Raw genomic sequence first — 22,670 nt, forward strand, 5'->3', positions numbered from 1 at the left:
ATAAAAAAATGCAATAGAAAATTGTAGCCTTGTTTTTTAGCTAATTGGGTCAGTGACCCTCATTTGGAAGCTGGAAGGAGTCAGAAGTAGAAGGCAAATAATGAATAAACTAAGTAAAAAATGAAAAATTGGTTAAAATTAACCATTCTATAACATACTAAAAGTTTATTCAAAAGTAAAGTAGAAGTAAATTCCCCTTGCATGTAACCCTAACAATGTGCAGGCATTTGAAAAAAATATTGTTTTCCATACAGATTAATAAAATTGATGCATCAGTCTTAAATGTCACTTACTAGGCAAAGCATTAATAATCATTTGCAGGAAAATAATCACAATCATACTTATATGTTACTTATATGTATCTAAGTATCCGTGTCTTTGGCACTTTGTTCAACATTATTGTTGAATTTAAGATAGAATTCTCTCAGTACAGTTGTTCCCCCTGAAATGGTTCAGTGCAAAAATGCAGTGTAAAACTCAACTTGTAGATGAGGTTAAATTGTCCCTTTAATGATTTCCAGGAGTTATTCTTTGACAAATGCAAAAAGCTGTAATGATAAGTATCAAAGCGGCTGGTGATTTTTTGCAATCAAATGATTACAGAGCTCTGTTTTACTGTAGCAAAATGATGAGGGCAACCTGACTTGCATAGTATAAGGGATTGATTGCCATCTTGTGGACAACTAGTTTTCTATTCTTTCCATAGAGAATTTCCTATGAAATTTTCAAGAAACACATTACTTTAGAAGGTATTTGTTAAAATACAAACATGTTATATTGACTTAAAACCTTTAGCCACTATATGAGGAGCTGTACATTATATGGTCTCTGTCAGACAAGGATTGTAAGCAGTGTGTGGCAATCCCCACTTGATTGCACCAACATACCAACTGCAGAATAGGCAGTGCAGAGAATAGCAAGGGAAAAGTCAGAAAAATTAGACTTAATTCTACTAGATACTGAATAGGGACAGATAGTGCTTCCAATGACAATTACATTTACATAGAACTTCTAATTACTGAAGCTTTGTAATATAAATTGATCAGTTTCTTAGAATTATATTTTCTTCCAATAGGCAAAATTGTTTTTTACATTTACCATTGATCAACAATGTGGTTAGGAGAAGGTTTTAAAACAATTACAAAAATATAATTGGTACTATATTGTAGCATCTTAACTTGTCCGTTATTAGTAAATTACATCACAGACCCCTATAGGTCATGTTAGCCCTACATACATTGCATGTACAGGTCTCAAAAAATAGTTCTTAAACGAACTGGCTAAGGTCCTACAGTGCAATGGCTATATTTTCTATGTGTTTTTGGGCTTTTATGTTTTCTTACTAAATTCACGCCTGCGATTCCCTTAACTGGAAACCCATTATCTAGAAAGCTACAAATGACAGAAGCCCATCTCCGATAGAGTGCATTTTTATGCAAAACATTCTAATTTTTATATATGCTGTAAATATATTCTCTGTTATAATAAAACAGTACTTTGTACTTGACCCTAAGATATAATTAATTTATATAGGAGACAAAACTATCCCATTGGGTTTATTTAATATTAAAGCGATTTTTACCAGACATAAGGTATAGAGATCTAAATTACAAAAAGATACCTTATCCAGAAAACCCCATGATTTATTTAATGTTTAGGTGATTTTTATCACAGTTAAGGTACGGAGATCTAAATTACAAAACTATGCCTTATCCAGAAAACCCCAGGCTTTATTTAATGTTTAAGTGATTTTTAACCCAGTTACATACATTGCATGTATCCCAGTGCAGCCAATAAAAGGGGCTCCACTCCCGATCACCAAACTAAAGCTGGAAAGGAGTGGGAGCTACAACATGGAGCCAGCTACAATTAAACCTTGAAAGCAAGTAAGTATATTGAGGCAGTTAAATTCTTACTGAATTGCAATATATGGACAAACAGAGGTAGATTGCGCCCTCCACATAGCTTCACCTACACTACTGTTAGGATTGCAAGCTCTATCACTCATACTTTCATCTAACCTTACATAGAGATTTTCAAAGTCTACATACAGAGCAGGGCAGGGACATTGCAGTACACTGACTGAAGTTGATGAAACTATAACTATTATAATGTTTACAGTTTTCAGAATGAGTCAATATATTCATATACCTATACATTCTACTTGCCAAATAGTAAATTTTTGCCTTGCATGCTGTCATATCTGGATACTTATTAATATACTTTGCCAATTCTTTATCTGCCAATAAAATGTCCACCACTCGATCCACAGACCCCCCCCCCCCCATGCAGTCACGAACCCCTCAAATCATTCTCTCATAAACCAAACAGAAAAAAAAAAAAAAAAACACACAAAGAAAAGTCCAGAATTTTTATTAGCACATGCTTTTATAGGCTATAATTATTATCTTGGTGTTCCTTGTAATTTACTTTTTAAGTAGCAACTGCAATGGAAATTTTATTCCTGATACTTCATCTTTAGATATCTCTGCCTCTGTATTGTACTTGCTTGAAACACAGGCCATAGCAGGCCCTGGAAGGAGAGATATTATTTAACCATCATTATTAATACATATTTCCCAAGTTAATATACAAATCAGTGAGTGTTTTAGTACAAAAAGTGGGAATTGGGTTAATTAAAAAAAAAAAAAAATTCAGCAGAAACTAGACATTATTGGTCATCCAAACTTTTTAACACAAAAAATAATAATTCCTCTTGGTCCCTTTACATAATTAACATTTTAGGAAACCTACAAAATTGTATTTCATGTTTTCTTTACTTTTAAAACCACAAAAAAGTGTAACAGGCCAAGGAAAAGTTGTGACAACTTTAGATAGTTTTATTTGAAAACAAATGTTCACATTACTCACATTCATCTATGTTATAGTTGTGATGTACCTTCAGAATGGATGTTCTAATATAAAGCAACACTCTAAAAAAGCATCATCTTTGAATGGTTCAGTCCACATTTAGCAGGCTCAGCTATAGGCAGTGAAATTGTATTGCAATGTTGTGAATCAATACAGTTGAGTTGGTTTCATCTCTTTTCCGGAAGACAACACGTGTACTACGCAAAATAAAAAAATAAAAATAGTGGATTCTTCATTTGTATTTACATGGGTAGTCAAACCCTCATGGCCGTTCTTTTTCAGAAAGAAGCTGTGTTTCCAGGTGGACGCTCAGGGATTTTGGTATAAACTTTAGGCAGGCTGTCTCCAAGGGTTACAAGGATAAAAAATAGCTTACAAAACATTGCAATAAATTAATAGCTCATTGTGGTTTTATAGGTATCAGGAAATGGAATGGATATATGTCCTGATCCTGTGACAAGTGGTAAGATGCCTGCATTTGGGACAACGTTCCAAGACAGAGTCAATGTGATATTGCGATTACCCCTGAAAAAAAAAAAATATATATATATATACAAATGAGACACAAACTTCTTTTAGTAATAAGGAACATTTTACAGAGTAATTTGTTACAGAAATATTTATCATATAAAACAGATTAAGGCCGATTAATCTTAAACAAGAAAAAATAAAGCGCTTTGCCATTTAAACTGGCTTTTAGTAATACACGTAGTTGTAAATGTCTATTGTAGGTGCACAGACTATAATTCCAACTATTAATTCCAAATCTGCAACCCCAAGGTATTACAGGAAGGCCCATCCCCCATAGCCTCAATTTTAATCAAATATTTCTAATTTTTCAAAATTATTACCTTTTCCTCTGTAATAATAAAACAGTACCTTGTACTTGATCCCAGCTAATATATGATGAATCCTTATGGGTGACAAAACAATCCTATTGGGATTATTTCATGTTTAAATGTTTTTGAGCATGGAGATCCAAATTACAGAAAAACCTTATCTGGAAAAACCCAGGGCCCGAGCATTCTGGATAACAGGTCCCATACCTGAACTAAGGAGTGCCAGTTTGCTGCTTGTGTGCTTAAGAAATGGGAATGATGTGGGCACAATTTCATACTGTCAGTTATCACTTAATGGTATCTGATCCATTTGAATGGAACAGGCGTAATAAGAGAGATTAACAATCAAAACAAAATCTGTGGTAAAGTGTAATTGTCTGGAAAGGCACTGCTCTCCTTTAAAGTTTATAAAAAAAAATGCTTATTGGCAGTGTAGATAAAACAAGGGGGAATGCATTAGAAAATGTGCACTCAATGTGTTAAGAACCCCTCATATGCACCATTAATGAGCAGGGTCAGAAATAAAATTTAAAAAAAAGTGAGTAGAAATCTGGAGAGAATATGCAGCATCTATACAATCCTACACCTTGGCCAGAAGAGATTTTTGATTTAACGAATAAGACAAGAAGAAGCTTTAGTAGAATATGGTTCCATGTGCTGAGTGAGGCAGATAAACATTTTTCTTGTGTACAAAGCATGCAATGAGATATTATGTTAGCATCTGTAATTATTAAAGAATAACTTCACAAAATCATACCATACACAAACACATCATAAACACTATTTCTCATGCAAACATTTAGCCAATGTAACCTGGGAGAATGCCAGTATATTCAAAGTATTTTTTAGGAATACTGCAACAGATCAACCCAACAGCTATACATGCAGAAAGACTCCAATTTGTACTGTAATGAAACCAAAGCAGCAACAAAAGACACAAAACTGATGCCCTTACTAATAATGCTTGATATAATATTTCTTACGTTCTAGCCAATGCCCCTCCGGAGTGACAAACACCTGAATTAGAACTTTACTGCTACAAATAACACAATTAGTTAGTAAATACACATTCCTAAGGAGGGACTGATCATGAGGGAAATGACCAAAAATGGCAACTCCACCATAGCGGCATAGTAAAGAGATACAGTCCTTTTATACATATACTGTAGTTATTAAAAAAAATGTTTTTGCCTAATAAAAGAAAACAATTCTAAGCAACTTTCCAATATGAATTTATTAAAAAATTTCAGTGCTTTAAAAAGTTATATGTAAACGTAATTTGTACTGAAAGCAGCATTTGCTGAAGTCCTGGTTGTTTCTTTTTAAACAATGTTGTGAAGGTCAGTCTCCTCCAGCAAGACAGGTCTGTCAGGCTGCTGCCTTGTGTTACATTGTTTCAAAGTCAGAACCACCAGAGAATAGAAAAGGACTGGCAAACACTGCTTAAAATTTTGTTTTCTTTTATAAGGTAAAAAATTATATTCTGGGTTGACTTGTCCTTTAAAATAAACTACTACCTACTTATTTCTACAATGTGATCTGCTATATAAGATTAATGCAGTGTTTTTTATTAATATTTCTGAGGTGAGCAAAGCATGCACTCCTATAAGCCTATTAGTTAAATAATGAATTTCCCATATAGCGAGCCTGATCTTCACTGCACCTCATGCATGCAGGATGGAGTATGCAAAAACAAAACAAAAAAAGGTTTATAAAGCACTTAGGCATGTTGGGGGATGGGAATTTCTTGAATGGCTGCAACTAACCCCACAAGCCTCCTGCTGGACAGACCTGAGCTATCATATGAGTAAGGACAGCATGGGCCAAAAGATCCTTTTTGGGTCTCAAACCATACGTTAACAATCCCTGTAGTTGTGTAACTTCTGAGAGCCCGAGTTGCAGTAGTACTCTATCAGCACAAACATATCATCTATTGCTGAAACAAGATCTAGTTCTTAAAATCTAATGGTCCAGTTATTTAGTTTAGTATTAGTTCAGCAATTATTTATCTACTGTATGTACTGTTGCAGTTTAAAAGCATTTGCAATTTTATCCTGGTAGTTACAAACCTACACATTGCTGAAAGTAAACAAAAACATTTGATTACAATAAGGAAAATCTTATCATAATTTGTAATCATCATGGTTAAATAAAGAAAAATCCTGTCAACAAAAATGTTTTTTATTTCTAAGTGATGGTGGGATGGCACACGCGGCGGTGCGATTTCAGCAAATCGCCGAAGTTGCCTCGCGAGGCTTTTTCGCCAAGTTCCCAAAATCGCGCCGCCGCGTGTGCCATCCCACCGGCGACTTACATTTTCGCCGGTGGGATGGCAGGTGATGGCAACTCGGGGAGATTAGTCGCCCGCGAACAGGGAGACTGGCACCTTAGAGATTAAAATATTCATCCTACTGAATTAATGCTAATGAATGGAACTTTAGAAATCAAAGTCTGAAGTTACTAGAGCCATCATCAAATATGTCTGTATAAAATAAGGAATAGAAGTGCAATGGCATGGGAGGGATGTACAATTATTTAAGACCCATCTTTACTCATCGTTACTTTAGAAAATGAGATAAATTATAGAGATAAAATGATTGGGTTATTACAGTAAGTTAAGCTGTAGGGGACAAAAGCCCACCAATGAGTCACAATCTTTACTGTGTATTGCTTTATTTAGGTGCCAAACATAGATTTACTATAGAGGGGGAAAGACACAAGACTGAACTGCCAATGGTGCTGAATATTTGTACATTCACTAATGGTAGTGGTAAACAGATAGAAAGAGAATCTGCTTCAAACATCTAGGTTTTTTTCTTTAATCTCTCATATAATAATGTTCAAAGCTCTAATAACATATAGATAGATACTGTATACATAGGACCCGTTATTCAGAATGCTCGGGGCCAAGGGTATTTTGGATAGGGGGTCTTCCATAATTTGGATCTCCATACCTTAAGTCTACTTAAAAATCAATAAAACATTAATTAAACCCAATAGGCTTGTTTTGCATCCAATAGGGATTACTTATATCTTAAATGGAGTCAAGTACAAGGTACAGTTTGATTACTACAGGGATAACGGATCCCATACCTGTACATTGTTTCTACAAAATTGGGTCAATCTCATGTTACTTTTTTATTTTATTATTCTACAGTGCTAACATACCTTTCTAATAATACAAAATATTAAAATAAAAAAGGGATAAGTGCATGATTTTCTCCAATTGAGAAAGACTTTTGGTCCAGTATTTGTGGGAATGTCTACATTTTACATCGCATTTTTATCTTTCCCCTTGTTTTATGTCACTATTCCTAAAGCCTTTTTCCTGATTTCAACAAGTAATTGTGTGTTAAAAAGTTTTCAGGAAACCGTGCTACATGTAATATCAAACAACCATAATTAAATAGCATCACTTTTGGAGCTCATTTGACATCCTGAGCGTTTACAGAACTCTCCTTTCTGTCACCACAAATCAATCATGAACCTTTCTGGCGCCAAAAAGTAAACAGACATCAGCTTTGTGTGTCAGGTTTCACCTTATAAATTTTATCTCTTCCACTCGCTTCTTGAAAAGAGCACATTTTAATAAAACAGTATATTTTTTCCAGATGCTTACTTGAGACCATTTCCATCGTCAAAGAAAAAATACTTTGATTTCATCTCTTTTAAGGACAACTTTGGATTATCTCCTCGGAGGATGATCTTGTCCCATAGTACAACCTGGTTCAGAGTCTAAAATGAAACCATAAAATCATTCAGGCTTCAGGACTAGGCTTTCTAATGCATGGAAAAAATAATCGCAATAACATAACACAAAGACACAATTTCATGTACAATTTGTGATAACACTTTGTAACACATAATTGTTACAAATAATAAAAATAAGCAAAGATGGACTTTTTCTGCTGCCACCCAAATATGGCTGCCCTAAACCCCCATGCTTCTCACTTGAACTTAAAGCAGGTTAAGGTGGGCTGTATCTTTATAGAGGGTTTTTTTCTTTAACATCATAGGGTTGCACTGCAGTTCACTTCTAACATATGTAAGAATAGAAAAAAAGAAAGAAGTTCATACTTACATTGCTTCTAGTTGCATACTCAGCAGACAAATAAATAAATAGTTGTTTAACATTCCAATCAAATATCGGCTGCAAATGTATGACAGTTAAGAGAAACAACCTAAACATATTGCATGTTCCATCATATGTAGAAGTACAGAATTCACAGTACTGCCACTGATATTGTATTTATCCTTTATTTGAACAGCACCAACATGAGTGAGATCTGAAATTGGCCAGATCTTGATTGGGCAGGTTTGATTTTTCTGTTGGATCGGGGACTGTATCGGCTCATTGATGCGGTCCCCAATCCGATGGTGCCTATGCCTGGCATTTTAATCAGATCGTTGGTGACCTCGCCAAATGAGCAGATCTTACAGTGTATGGCCACCTTTAGTGAAGCCTCAAATGTATGAGCCATATGAGATTGACACAATGCCCTAACTTGGTTTTATCTGGATCCAATTAAAGGCTAGGCACTGGGGATGCTAACAGGGCTAACCTTGTGGACCAGGCAGTGTGTGTCTTCCATAAAAATTGCACCAGGTTGGTGTACTTTATATGGGCACCCAGCCTTCATGTTGGATCGATTTCCAAAGTATCCCTTGAGCTGCTCTGAACAGGCACATGAGCAGTAAGGAGACTCTCTAAAATAACAACAATAATAAGTTTAGATTATAAAGAATAAGGGACTACTCTTATGCACTGTCAAGCCTTTAACCATTGCTTTAAACTCCCCTACAATATACTCTCCACTACAAAATGGTAATTGGGTGTCTTTCAGCTGCATTATCATGAAATTTGCCAATCCCCAAGTCTTAAGCAGCCTGGTTGAATTAAAGGGACAATATACCCCCTTTCCAAAATTAGTGCAATGAAAATATCTATGTTTTCAATATTTCTTCCTCTAAACAGGGCAAAATTATTAAATAAAACTAAACCTACTGACTAAAAATCAAACAAATCAGCAGTCCCCTGAAAATGTTGCCCTGTTTAGAGCAATAAATACCAAAAACCCATAGATATTTCCTAATGAAAACAAATACTGAAAAGAAAGTTAAGCACAAGCTCTATTCATTGCACCAAAGCAGAAAAATGGGGTATACTGTCCCTTTAACTTGTTTGTGAAATGGCTGGAATGCAGGTGAGTACAAAAAGCTTTAGCACTGTTTGGTCTGGTGCCATGTGCAAGCTCTTTCCCCTCCTTTATTGTAACCACATTAAAGCCTATATCTCGACTAAGAGTAATCTGAGAGTCTGATGGCAATAGCAAAGCCATAAAAAAATAAAGAATATCTCTAGCAGCGACTGAGTTCCCAGTGCATTTTGACAGACTCTACAAGTTGAAATGTGCTTATATGCGACTTCATATAATGTTTAACGACTTAAAATCTCATTCACATTTCATTTTTGAAAGGATATCTGCATTTATATCGAATGTAATAAATCCAAGGTCACTTCTTTCCCTGGGACCAGTAAAATCTTCAACATTCTCCCTGAAAAACAAGTTGGTACATTACAGTTACATGAGAATAATCTACACAGCAACTGGTAGCCAAACACATAGATATGAAAGAAAAAGCAAAATGTAAAGACACCTGTATTAAAGTAACAAGTTTTATACAGTGTTTTAATTGTTCTTGTAAGGGGAATGGGAAAGTAAAGGAGGTTGCCAATTAAGGGCTAAACTCCACAAGTTTTTTTTGCCGATCCAACACCAATCTGACAAAAGAGCTTGTAGAGTTTTTCCCTAATGGTAAGAAGAAAACAGCATTAATTAATTTGTGCTAATTGGCATAATGCTGTGGCTTATCTAGTCGGATGACACAATGATACAACTGTACAGAGGGAACTGTTCCCAAGAACTTACCATCATAAACATATAGTATTCTAAATAAAATAAAGCTCAAATCTCCCTCAGGAAAGGTTTCTTCTACTTAGGTATTTATTTTATAAACAAGATCAGAATGGAAAACCAAATGTATACTGAATGGCCTGAGACTTTAATCATTTTAGTTGTGCAAAACAGGATGGGGCTGTTTTCCCCGTTGTATAAATGTTATCAATAGTAGATTGATATAACTAGCAGCAATTTCAAACCAGCAAATGCTGATGTCAGAATCAACTGCATAAAACCCATGTTCTGCTACAAAAATGACTGGTAGGCATAAGTGGAAGTTAAGAAGCATCAAAAAAGGGGCACATTATTACTACAGATTACTTGGAGATTGCCAGGTTGGTTCTCGATAGCAAATAGTTGAGGAGGAGGAGCAGTGATATTTGAATATAGTGCTGGGGTTTCACTGAGCAAAGCATTTTACGCAAGTGAAAATAGATAAGCCACTGAACAGAGCTTGTCGCACAGGAAGACGTTAAATATCTATGCAGGGTGAATAGCTACACAAATTACAGAGAACGGGAGTCCTTTAGTTACATATTCAGTGGTATACAGAGAGTGATATAAGCAGAATGTGCTTATAAAGTAAAAAGGGAAATTCAGCAAGAGAGCAAAGCAAAAAAAAGAGCAAAGCAAAGGCCAAGGCCTTTTTAATGCAGAGCTGTAAAAGACTGATTTACTAAAGAATTGTACCACTGTCCACCATTTTTCTATTGTACATTTTTAAAGTCGTTACTTTTAACCACTTGTGTTTACATATAGACCCTGTCCTATCTTTCACTATGCATTCCAAACTGTTGCCTGGTTGCTAAGATAACTGGGATCCTAGCAACCTGATAGCTGTCCAAATTGGAGAGCTGTAGAACAAAAAAAAAAACAAAGTTAAGTTTAAAATCTACAGAACATTGTTCTAAAAGCTAATATTAGCTATTTTTTTTAATAAAAAAAAAAAAACCTTTGCTTTAAAAATAACACCTTTATTTGGAATTTCCAACAGATCTTTTCCAGGTCCTATCCCTGTTACATATGATCAGTGGTTATTCTCTACATCAAAAACATTTAAGGAGCCAATCGTAGCTTTGCTTTGACACAGCAAAATATATATTGCAGTTCACAGTCAGATCAATGCAGGCTGCCCTACCCCAAGAGGATAAAGGATCCCCTTTATACTCTTGGATCAAAAGCCTAAATTAGATAAAATAACAGGACATGTGGTCTTCCCTGGGCAGTTTTGAAAACATTTTGATAGCTCATGAAATGAGTTGGTTGAAGGGCTAATGCTTTATGAAGTAGAAGTCTCCAGTGAGACGCTTTCTGCGTAGGGGACTCTCTGTGCCACAAGACTGTAATGTCACACTGCTGGGCTGTGGATAAAAGGAGCATCTACCTCAAGTCCAGTTCCATGGCAGCTACTGCTTAAGTATGGTGGCTAAGTCAGAGTGGACACAGTTCTTGCAATAAGCAAACTGAAGCAGCACTATGTAAGACTTTGGCATGGAGCTCTGTCGCTCCACAACATTAGTGGAGAGACAGAGGGCATCTTATAGTTGGGGCTTCTCATTGGAGAGAAACCCTGCATATGGAAATAACCACTGGAGGACTACTGTGCACCAACTGTCAAAGAAAAAAAAAGCCTTATAAAACCTTTTTTTCTCAAAAGCAAGTAATTTAACAAACTGACTAAAGAATGCTTAAGAGCAATGTATGCATGTTCAACAAATTACTATTATTCTTTATTTACATAGTGCTGACATGTTATGGAGCTCTTTACAATGACTGTTCATCATTCATACCATTCTCTGACCCAATGGAACATGTAATGTAAGGTCCCTATCACATTTACACATACACTAGGGTCAATTTTACAAGGATCCAATTCAATTGTCTATATATTTTTTGAGTGTGACAGACAACTGACACAGGAAAATAACTTGAACTTGTTTGATAGGCTTTTCCATTTAATGTTTTCCACGCTACAAATTGTGAAGTCTACAGCACCGGTAAAACAATAGTGCAATAATAATAATAATAATAATTTTAGCACCAATGTGGTATAAAATAAATGACATGTCTTTATCATGCTTGATCGTAATCACAGAGAAATATATTACAAAGAGCTAACCAACATAAGGACAACAATGAAGCATTATAAAGATTTGAACCTCTGGAAAAAGATTCCACTAAAGCTGGCCATATATGCCCACATTTGGTTGTGCAATCCTGCAGCAGAAAGGTAGGCATACACGTGTATCACCCCTCTTACGATATCCTTCTGTTCAGCCTGTGGGCCAATTAGTCGCATACTGTGCCTGGTTGGCCACTTTGAACTAGTCTGACTATAGAGTTTAACAGAAAAAGACATACATGTGCGACATAGATTGTACAATTCTGCACTTTTAATGGATTTGTATTCCTATTTTAAAGGAGAAGGAAAGGTAAAAACTAAGTAAGCTTTATCAGAAAGGTAAATGTAAATACAGCCATATGCACTCACACATAAGCTGCACTGAGTCCTCTATCAAAAGAAACACAGGATTTCCTGTTTCCTTTTCTGTTTGGTTGTCTGACTTCCTCTATCACAAAAATCCTAAATTCCCATGGCCAGAGTCTGCGCAGTTCTCTCCTGCTCTCCCTCCCATAAGAATGTTAAGAACTCCCTCCCCCCTCCCTTAGGAATGTGTGATCTGAGCTATAATGGCTAGACTGCAAACAGGAAGCTATTTAAAATGGCAGCTGCTGTCTTAAGCAAATGGATAAAGCTTCTAGGGCTCTTTACTCAGGTATGGCAAAGCTTTCTGCAGAATAAATATATTGTGGAACTAATGTGGCATATCTATTGGCAGTAAAATGCCAAAATGACTTTTATAATGCCAAACAGGATTCAGACTTCTTTAAACTCTGCCTCGGGATACAGGAGTCCCAATGTTCCCAGGCGAGATTAGTTGCAGAATAGCTGACTCAATCATATATGTAAGTTCTACACTGCATTTACAATGAGAATAAACTCCAGTAAATCCTAAATAAAGTCTGAGCTGCTGTTTCACTTACAACATATGTTGCCACATAATTAACCTTAAGGCTAATAGCACAAGAGGCAATCTGACTGCCACTGTCACCCAGCAGAAAGCAGCAGGAGGTCACCCTTGGTAATGTTCATGTGACACAGTAAGTTGTGGTTTTCTTGCATATTAAATCTACATGTACTAACCACACACTAGTAAATGTGTTGACAGTGTAACAGATGCGCCCATTAACCATGTTCTCTGCATTTAACAATGGCTGATCAATGGCACAACACAGTGCCTGTTTGCTGTCTCTTGTTAAGGCAGCGCATCTTTCCCAGGCTTCCCCCATTAAGACATGGCGACACTTAAGACCCCTGGGGGCAGCAGACAGATTGCACCATGTCGCTCCCAGACACTACAGGGCAGGACACGCCGCACACTGCAAATGAAAAGCTGCTCCAGGAGCAGTCTCTCGGAGTGTCGGTACTCACAGCATCACCCGGGACACATGAATGTTGACAGGAACTATCCGCTCCTTGAACGCGGTGGTGATAAAGCACCCAAAGGTGAGCGCAGCCATAACGCTCAGAGAAAAGGCAAAGAGCGAATTAGCCCGGGAAAGAACGGTGTTCATTGCGTCTGCAGTCTCCTAACAGTGAGGGTAACAATGGCAAAGAGAAGCGCTTATATTCAACTAGATGAAACGGGATCAGGAGATAAAGGTGCAGCGATTGGCAGCTGTGTATAGCCAACAGGAAGTCCCTGCTTAAGCTGAGCTGTCTGAAGGCACTATCAGAGCCGCTGTACAACTGCACTTCCGGGATAGGAACAGGAAACTAAGCGATGCGTGTGCTAGGTGCCGGGGAAGTTATCGGCACTTGATTAGAAAGCCTAGGCTCCAAGCGGCCATAGTAGTTGTGGGTAGAATGCTCGATGTCGATCTGCTGGCTGATTGCTGGGTATGCGTCTTTATCTTAATATAGCGTCGCTTTATAATTGAGGAAAAAGCGCGAATACTACAAACAGGAGAACAAATATTGCAACCACTTTTAAGTACAAAGAGAAACACTAAAAAAGGAATAGTTCACTGTTATGTTAACTTTTAGTATGTTATAGAATGGTCTTCATGTTTTGGTCTTAATGTTTTCTCCTTTCCCATTTTCAATGGGGGGGGGGGGGGGGGGGTTGTTACTGATCCTAACAGCCAAAAGCTATTGCTCTGTGAGAAGGGTGGCCACCTGTCCGGATTTGACCCAGACAATCAAGGGGCTTCTGCCTCTCTGAATATGGGAACCCACTGACTTGCTCTTAAAAATATGCCTACAGTACTGGGAATGTTGTTGCATACATTTAATTTACACCTTTCTCTTAAACAGACTTACATTCTACCCCTTAGATTTAATTTCTCCCTCGGTTTATCAAATCTGATGCTCCGTGACCTTATTACATGATTTGCAGACCACCAGTATGGTTTGGATAGCTGTAATCATTGGCTTACCTTTTATCATACTAAAATAGATGATGCTGTGTTTGCTAATATGGTTTATTGAATAAATATGGACAGTAAATGTGTCATGACATTTGCCACCAACCTTTATTTTGTTGGCCTGGATATGAAACTTTCTGAGAAAATATAGCATTTTAAAAAGAAATTTGTACAAATAGTACAAACTGTTCCATTGTATTTATGTAAACCAGTCACATCTAAATAAAACTAGGGGCAGATGTTGCCCTTTTGGTCAGTCTTTTCTGGGAGTTTATAAAGTGCTAGGTGTTGGAGTTCTGGGCAGGTCAGAAAATGTCCAAACCCTCACCCAGTCCTTACTGCTTGCTTGTTAATCGTAGCCCAGCCTGCCCCCTAAGTCCTTCCATTTTTTAACCCACACCCAATGTAGTAATATCAACAAAAATGAGTGCATAACCAATGGAGAGGGGCCCTGATTTATGTTTTACTTGCCACCTGTCTGTTATATATATATATTTATTTTCCTGGAGCTACATTTCTGACCCTGAACCAGGCCCCATGAATTTCAGGCAACCCACTCATCAATACTAGGAGTTCAGCAAACAAATCAACTGAAGCATCTCCTCATGGCCTCCTTATTCACTCTGTATCGCTGAATGGCTGCCCACGATAGTGCTAGTATTTTTATTACATATATTTGTTCACAGATTTCCCATTCCCTGTTCTCTCATCCTTTCTTGTAAAGTGACTAAAGTTTCTTGGCATTGAAACTGAGTCGACTGATTCCTGGAACCAGTTGAGGCACATACTTGGCTTGCATCCTGTTTCCCTTTCCCATACGAGGGCATATAGGACCACTGACACCACAGATCTGCCATATATCACTGCTTTGACGAACATCTGCACATTCAACTTGTATTATAGTGCTCTGCAAGTAAACCTCAGTCCTCTCATTAACCTTTTGTACATGTTAATCCATGTTTCTGGAAGAAGCCCATCAATATTTTAGTTTTTATTAGACACATTATTTACAATAAGCCTGATGGCTTTAGAGGGATCTGAATATTATGTCCCAATCTATTTATCCTGGCTATTCATGTCAGAACAAATAGCCATTATAAATCAAGCTTGGCCCAGGATTCATCAGTGTGATAGACAGTTGGCAGGTGTGTAGCTATAGTTGATTTACAGAAAGATAAGAATGTGCACATGAGAGCTATGTACATACATTGCTGGGGGAAAATGGGAACTTTTGAATCTGACATCTGCCAAACAAGCTAATTGAATCTGGGCGTCCAGATCATTTCCCCACTTCTGGCATGCTTCTATGGTGTCTGGTTTGAGAAATGTTACCTTTCTATCTTGTGGTTTTTAAAAACTTCAAATAGGGTTCGAGATGAGGCTGAGATTCCAAAATATATACTGCAACTGTCCGGCATCAAAAATACATTATGTACCAGTGGAAACCTAAACACTGGGAGTAGATATATGGAACTAAAGCCTAGAATTGATTGTGAATTCTGTAGGCAGTGAATAATTAAAGGGTAACTAAGGCTTTAGAATATATTTTGGAAAATGTACTTTAGCCTCAATCATACAAGAGATATTCCACCTCTATAAGATTGGAGAACCAAGCCCCTGAATTGATCTCCAACCAGCAGGACTCTCTAAACTCTGTAATGTGTTGCATAATATGTTTGCAGTATTTAAAAATATACATGTATGGGCAGGGGCGGGCCAAGCTGACTGGGCGCTCTAGGCAACTCGGTCAGCCACCTCACCCCTGCACCTTTTCCCCCCCTCGCGTGTGCGCACATGCACAGTTCCGTCAAGCGGGGAGCGGGGGGAGGGAGTCACCGTAATGACAACCAGCGGGGCCAAAAGAAGGAAGTTCAGGCTAGGGGTAGGCAGGAGAGGTTCCTGCCTAGCGCCCCCCAATCGGTGCGCCCTAGGCAGGTGCCTCTTCTGCCTTCCCCTAGTTCTAGCCTTGTGTATGGGATCTGTTATCTGCAAACTTGTTCTCCAGAAAACTCTGCATATTGGGCAGGGCATAGATTTCATTTTTTAAAACAATTAAAAATGCTTAAACATTTTACTTTTTTCTCTGTATTAATAAAACTACCTTGTACTTAATTCCAACTAAGATATAATTAATCCTCTTTGGAGGCAAAACAATCCTATTGGGTTTATTTAATATTTAACTTTTTTTAGTTAATACTTACTTTGTCTAAAGTATACTTTTATGGAGTATTTTTTTAGACAAAGTATGGAGATTCAAATTATGGAAAGTGCCTTAATTTGGAAAACCCCATGTTCTGAGCATTCTGCCTCGAAAGTGCACAAACAGTAGAACTTTTTAGATAAACTGTATTCACAGAAAACACATACACATATATACAGGTATCGGACCCCTTATCCGGAAACCCGTTATCCAGAAAGCTCCGAATTACGGAAAGCCCGTCTCCCATAGACTCCATTATAAGCAAATAATTCAGAATTTTAAAACTGATTTCCTTTTTTTATGTAGAAATAAAACAGAACCTTGTAATTGATCCCAACTAAGATATAAATAATCCTTATTGGATGCAAAACAATCCTATTGGGTTTAATTAATGTTTTATTAATTTTTTAGTAGACTTAAGGTATGGAGATCCAAATTACGGAAAGATCCCTTATCCGGAATACCCTTGGTCCCGAGCATTCTGGATAATGGGTCCTATACCTGTATATATATATATACACACACACTGCTCAAAAAAATACCAGGTTTTGTTGCTGCAAATGGTGTGCACCCTATGGACTATTTTATATATATATATATATATATATATATATATATATATACTGTATATACACTGCTCAAAAAAAATAAAGGGAACACAAAAATAAGACATCCTAGAACTGAATGAATGAAATATTCTTATTAAATACTTAATTCTTTACATAGTTGAATGTGCTGACAACAAAACCACACAAAAATGATCAATGGAAATCAAATTTATCAACCCATGGAGGTCTGGATTTGGATTCACACTCAAAATTAAAGTGGAAAAAAACACTACAGGCTGATCCAACTTTGATGTAATGTCCTTAAAACAAGTCAAAATGAGGCTCAGTTGTGCGTATGACCTCCCTACAATGCCTGGGCATGCACCCACACAAATGGCTCAGGTAGTGCAGTTAATCCAGGATGGCACATCAATGCAAGCTCTGGCAAAAAGGTTTGCTGTGTCTGTCATCTGAATGAATATTTAATTCATTCAGATCTAGAATGTCTTATTTTTGTGTTCCCTTTATTTTTTTGAGCAGTGTATATACAGTATATACATATATATATATATATATATATATATATATAGATATACAAAGGTATAGAAAGCTGCACACCAAAAGTCCTGGACGCTACCTGGGTGCCTGAATCCAGTAGTAAATATAGATCAGAATCAAACAAAACGGCACTCACAGGAATTTTTGCAAAAGAGACATCAAGTTAGGTGAAAAAGGTGAGATCCTTTATTTAGTCCGACGTTTCAGTTCCTCCTGGAACTTTCATCAGGGACAACATTGTTACAGTGCATAGTGAACGCTATTTAAGTCAAAAAGGGCGCCAAGTTGTTGCTAGGCAACCCCTAACAGACAGTGAGAAAGTGTCAGAAAATAAAAATACAAATAAACTGAAATGGGCAGAGATCACAGCCAGTATGCAACACAGTGGGCACAACTAAAGGGGCCTATTGACATACACGCTGAGTTATGTATTGTCCCATAGCGCTACCTGGTCAGGACGCCCTGCCAGGATTGCGCAGCAAATGGAGGTGATCACACAAAGCCTCTGGTCCTTTCCATCCTAGGTACAGGTTTCCCCATAATGTTACAACACTTATCGGCTAGGTACCCAGCTTCTGCAGAGTCCCGTAGTCTCAAGAACGGCCGCCCCCGATACGCTTCCAAGCGGTTGCTAGGCAACCCGCCAGTGGTGAGCGGACCCAGAAGTCACGTGTGTATTGGCTCGTAACCGTAGCGCTTATCTAATCTGCACGGGCCATTTGTCAGCCAGCGGTCCAATTAGAAGCACAGCCCAGAGCTACACATAGATATCACGGTCCACAGTGTGTGGCCAGATATTAGTGCATGCATCGAGCGGCGACTCAATTAAAAGGTAGACGTGCATCCCAACGGGAAATAGCGCACATACGGTATAGCCATTTCACCCTACTCACTTGGGGGTGCCAAGGAAGTTGTGGCCCTACGCAGGGCAACATCTTAGTGGTAGGGGGAGAACACCAGTCCCTGGGATCGCATCTGCAAATAGGGTGACCTAGGGTATTACGGGGAACCCCGCGCGGGGCTCATACATCGATGAAAGTATCATCAATTGAGTGGGAAATACATGTATGGAGGGTACACCTGCTACCCTACCAAAGTTAAATAACGGAGGACCAGGGCATAAGCTGATCACCATGTTTAGACAAGGGAACAATGCTACAATGTATGTCAGTTCAAATTAAGCCTGACCAAATAGATACAAAAGATGTTGCAAATGGTTCTCAAATATTTATACAGTGTGTCAAAACGTTTAAAAACACAGAGGTAGAGGGAGAGTTATGGTATACAAAGTATCACATAACAATAAAGTCTATGTAGCAAACAATATGCTCAAATGAAGCAATTTAGTGGTAAAGTCTCATTAAGGCCCCGTGGGGCCACACAATCAAGTTTATAAATCCAGCGGGACTCTCGTTGAAGTAGAGCCAAGTCCCTGTTGCCACCCCTCGCCAGGGGGGGCTGGTAATCTATGGCCATGCACTTAAATGTGGGAAGAGTATGCCGCAACAATAGAAAGTGCCTTGCAACTGGTTGACCGGATTCGCCTTCTTTGAGGGCCTTACTGATGGCCGAGCGGTGATTGCCAATTCGTTCCCTGAGCGTAGTCACCGTCTTGCCCACGTAATATAGGCCACACGGGCAGGTGATGATATATACTATATAGGTAGACAAACATCCAAGTCTAGAATGTATTTTAAATCTTTTACCCGTGTGGGGATGTGGGAAATCTGGACCCGTTAGTAGGCACCTGCAGGTCACGCTTAATTTGAACTGACATACATTGTAGCATTGTTCCCTTGTCTAAACATGGTGATCAGCTTATGCCCTGGTCCTCCGTTATTTAACTTTGGTAGGGTAGCAGGTGTACCCTCCATACATGTATTTCCCACTCAATTGATGATACTTTCATCGATGTATGAGCCCTGCGCGGGGTTCCCCGTAATACCCTAGGTCACCCTATTTGCAGATGCGATCCCAGGGACTGGTGTTCTCCCCCTACCACTAAGATGTTGCCCTGCGTAGGGCCACAACTTCCTTGGCACCCCCAAGTGAGTAGGGTGAAATGGCTATACCGTATGTGCGCTATTTCCCGTTGGGATGCACGTCTACCTTTTAATTGAGTCGCCGCTCGATGCATGCACTAATATCTGGCCACACACTGTGGACCGTGATATCTATGTGTAGCTCTGGGCTGTGCTTCTAATTGGACCGCTGGCTGACAAATGGCCCGTGCAGATTAGATAAGCGCTACGGTTACGAGCCAATACACACGTGACTTCTGGGTCCGCTCACCACTGGCGGGTTGCCTAGCAACCGCTTGGAAGCGTATCGGGGGCGGCCGTTCTTGAGACTACGGGACTCTGCAGAAGCTGGGTACCTAGCCGGTAAGTGTTGTAACATTATGGGGAAACCTGTACCTAGGATGGAAAGGACCAGAGGCTTTGTGTGATCACCTCCATTTGCTGCGCAATCCTGGCAGGGCGTCCTGACCAGGTAGCGCTATGGGACAATACATAACTCAGCGTGTATGTCAATAGGCCCCTTTAGTTGTGCCCACTGTGTTGCATACTGGCTGTGATCTCTGCCCATTTCAGTTTATTTGTATTTTTATTTTCTGACACTTTCTCACTGTCTGTTAGGGGTTGCCTAGCAACAACTTGGCGCCCTTTTTGACTTAAATAGCGTTCACTATGCACTGTAACAATGTTGTCCCTGATGAAAGTTCCAGGAGGAACTGAAACGTCGGACTAAATAAAGGATCTCACCTTTTTCACCTAACTTGATGTCTCTTTTGCAAAAATTCCTGTGAGTGCCGTTTTGTTTGATTCTGATATATATATATATATATATATATATATATATATAGAGTAGCTGTAGAGAGAGTCCGCACTCACAGGTCTTACAGAAAATATAGAGGTTTTATTCAAATCAACATCTAACGTTTCGGCTGCATCCACAGCCTTTCTCAAAGTCTTTGAGAAAGGCTGTGGATGTAGCTGTAATAGATGGAGTAGCTGTAGAGAGAGTCCGCACTCACAGGTCTTACAGAAAATATAGAGGTTTTATTCAAATCAACATCTAACGTTTCGGCTGCATCCACAGCCTTTCTCAAAGTCTTTGAGAAAGGCTGTGGATGTAGCCGAAACGTTAGATGTTGATTTGAATAAAACCTCTATATTTTCTGTAAGACCTGTGAGTGCGGACTCTCTCTACAGCTACTCCATCTATTATTTTGGGACTGCACCCAGGCTCCCTTGGACCTACTTATACGTGAGTGCCTGTCTTCTTGCAACATACTATATATATATATATATATATATATTTAAAATAGTCCATAGGGTGCACACCATTTGCAGCAACAAAACCTGGGTGCTAGTACAAAAAAAATGCACTGAAACAAATATATATATTATATTAACTGAGAAAGGCTTTCACAGGGTTAACCACAAAAGAAAAATTGAATGTTTTTAAAATGCTGGTTAATAAATATACTTTTCAGTATATTCCCATTGTAAGCAAGGAAAGCTAAAATAGAGATGGAAAAATTAGTATTAGAGTGAGGAGTAAAATTAATCTAAATTATTTTTTAAATATAGAGATCAGTTGATTGATGAGAACAAATGTTAAACTAACTGTCTGAGGGGCTGTGATATGGCCCCTTGGTTCAGAAGTTTGAGGACTCCTGGTTTAAACTATGAGGTTAGACTGTCATGGTTGGGGTTGTTTTCTCTGAAAAAAAGACACTTTCAAGGGGACATGATTACACTGTACAAATCTTTTATCACATGAAATGATCAGCGCACCATAGGCCACCCCTTTAGATTAGAGGAACAGAACTTTCACTTGAAGCAGCATAAGTGGTTCTTCACATTGAGGGCAGTGAGGTTGTGAAATACTCTGCTGGATGATGTTGTGATGACAGATTTTTTTAATGCCTTTAAGAGAGGCTTGGATGATTTCTGGAACAAACATAATATCTAAGGCTACTCTGATACTAAAATCTACAAGTAGTATAGATATCGGTGTATATACATGTAGTTTATATATGTGAGTGTGTAGATAGGTTGATGGGTTCCTTTGGTCTTTTTTAAACAAAACTTAACTATGTAACTATTTAACTATGATTGTTACAGTCACTTTGATGCTGTCCAGATCTGATTTGTCTGTACAGCAAAGTGTTTGAGTCATTAGACTGTTCTCCAGTTGTCCATATAACTCATCTGAACTCCAAGTGTGTCAAGTATAATTTAATTTCGCAATGCATGAGGCATCACTAAAATATTTTATTATTCTATTTCCTCAGTGATCCTAAAGACAAAAGGATTGTCAAGGAAAGATAGATTTAAAATTAGTTATATATATCTATATTATTTGTTTGTTCTAGATTTGATGAGATTTTTCTCTTCTATTTATATTTGCTAAAATGTAAATTCTAAGACCTCATCACTTGTGCTTCAAGGTCAGACCTTAAAATACCCCATTTAATCCAAGTGAAAACATAAGAGGCGTAGATTATCAAAGCAAATAACATCCACCCATATTTCAATAGAAGTGCCAACAGTAAATGCACTAATACACTTGGCCCATTTTTCATGTGCAACCATTTGTTTACACAGGTTGATATGACTATATGTTGGGGTTGTGACTTCTGATGTTGAAGTTCTCCAGTAAACTACATGTATTTGTACCCATATGGAACTTGTTAACCATATAAATTAAAAAAAAAAGGGGTGGACATAATGGTGGCTGGATTATAATAAAACTGTGATGCCAAAAACTGTGATACAAAGAACATTATTTAGTTTTTGTGAGCCATAAAATCCCTTATAGGACCACAGTGAGCTATCATGCAATTATAAATGTAGATTGTTTTCTTACTTGTTTTATTCTCTTTCAACCAGATAACATTCAGAAAGAAGCCTTACAGTATGTCTGATATATGAATTGAGGTAAGAAAGGTGCTATCAATCCAACCAATAGGGAGCAATGGTAGGTTACAGAAGAGCTAACTGACTTCAAATTTGATAAGGAACTGAAAATTAAAAAAAAAAAAAAAAATGAAAAGCCTGCTTCAACATTGTTTCACAATTGTGTGAAACAATAAGTGAAAAATAAGTGTGAAAGTGTTACATTTGAAAATATTAGAATACACTGTATTGCCAAAAGTATGTGGGCACCTTTTGTAATGATTGAAAATAATCTTTTA

General features: G+C 37.9%; 2 protein-coding genes across 2 annotated transcripts in view; one reads left to right on the top strand and one right to left on the bottom strand.

Moving 5' to 3' along the window:
* Window positions 1-2,357: 2,357 nt before the first annotated feature.
* On the bottom strand, window positions 2,358-13,509 carry spcs3 (signal peptidase complex subunit 3). Its single transcript, NM_001017094.3, has 5 exons — window positions 13,164-13,509; window positions 9,193-9,266; window positions 7,792-7,868; window positions 7,330-7,445; window positions 2,358-3,396 (listed from the first exon to the last, which is right to left on the bottom strand). Exons 1-5 carry the CDS (start codon window positions 13,304-13,306, stop codon window positions 3,264-3,266), a joined length of 543 nt encoding a protein of 180 aa, NP_001017094.2. The 5' UTR covers window positions 13,307-13,509; the 3' UTR covers window positions 2,358-3,263.
* A 33-nt stretch (window positions 13,510-13,542) lies between these two features.
* Window positions 13,543-22,670, top strand: part of asb5 (ankyrin repeat and SOCS box containing 5) — a 36,270-nt gene continuing 27,142 nt past the window's right edge. The window contains exons 1-2 of the mRNA XM_031895449.1: window positions 13,543-13,631; window positions 22,366-22,413. The gene's annotated coding sequence lies outside the window, so the exon portion shown is untranslated. The remainder of the gene's footprint in view (window positions 13,632-22,365; window positions 22,414-22,670) is intronic.

The sequence above is a fragment of the Xenopus tropicalis genome, chromosome 1, assembly GCF_000004195.4.
Source record: "Xenopus tropicalis strain Nigerian chromosome 1, UCB_Xtro_10.0, whole genome shotgun sequence".
Lineage (NCBI taxonomy): Eukaryota > Metazoa > Chordata > Amphibia > Anura > Pipidae > Xenopus > Xenopus tropicalis.

What these genes read in the sequence shown, in the direction of transcription:
- spcs3 (NM_001017094.3), bottom strand. Translation starts at nt 13,306, where the DNA reads ATGAACACCGTTCTTTCCCGGGCTAATTCGCTCTTTGCCTTTTCTCTG. An exon ending in AGTATGCAACTAGAAGCAAT is followed by an intron (nt 7,446 to 7,791) that starts GTAAGTATGAAC and finishes GTTTCATTTTAG; the next exon opens with ACTCTGAACCAGGTTGTACT. An exon ending in GACGATGGAAATGGTCTCAA is followed by an intron (nt 3,397 to 7,329) that starts GTAAGCATCTGG and finishes TTTTTTTTTCAG; the next exon opens with GGGTAATCGCAATATCACAT.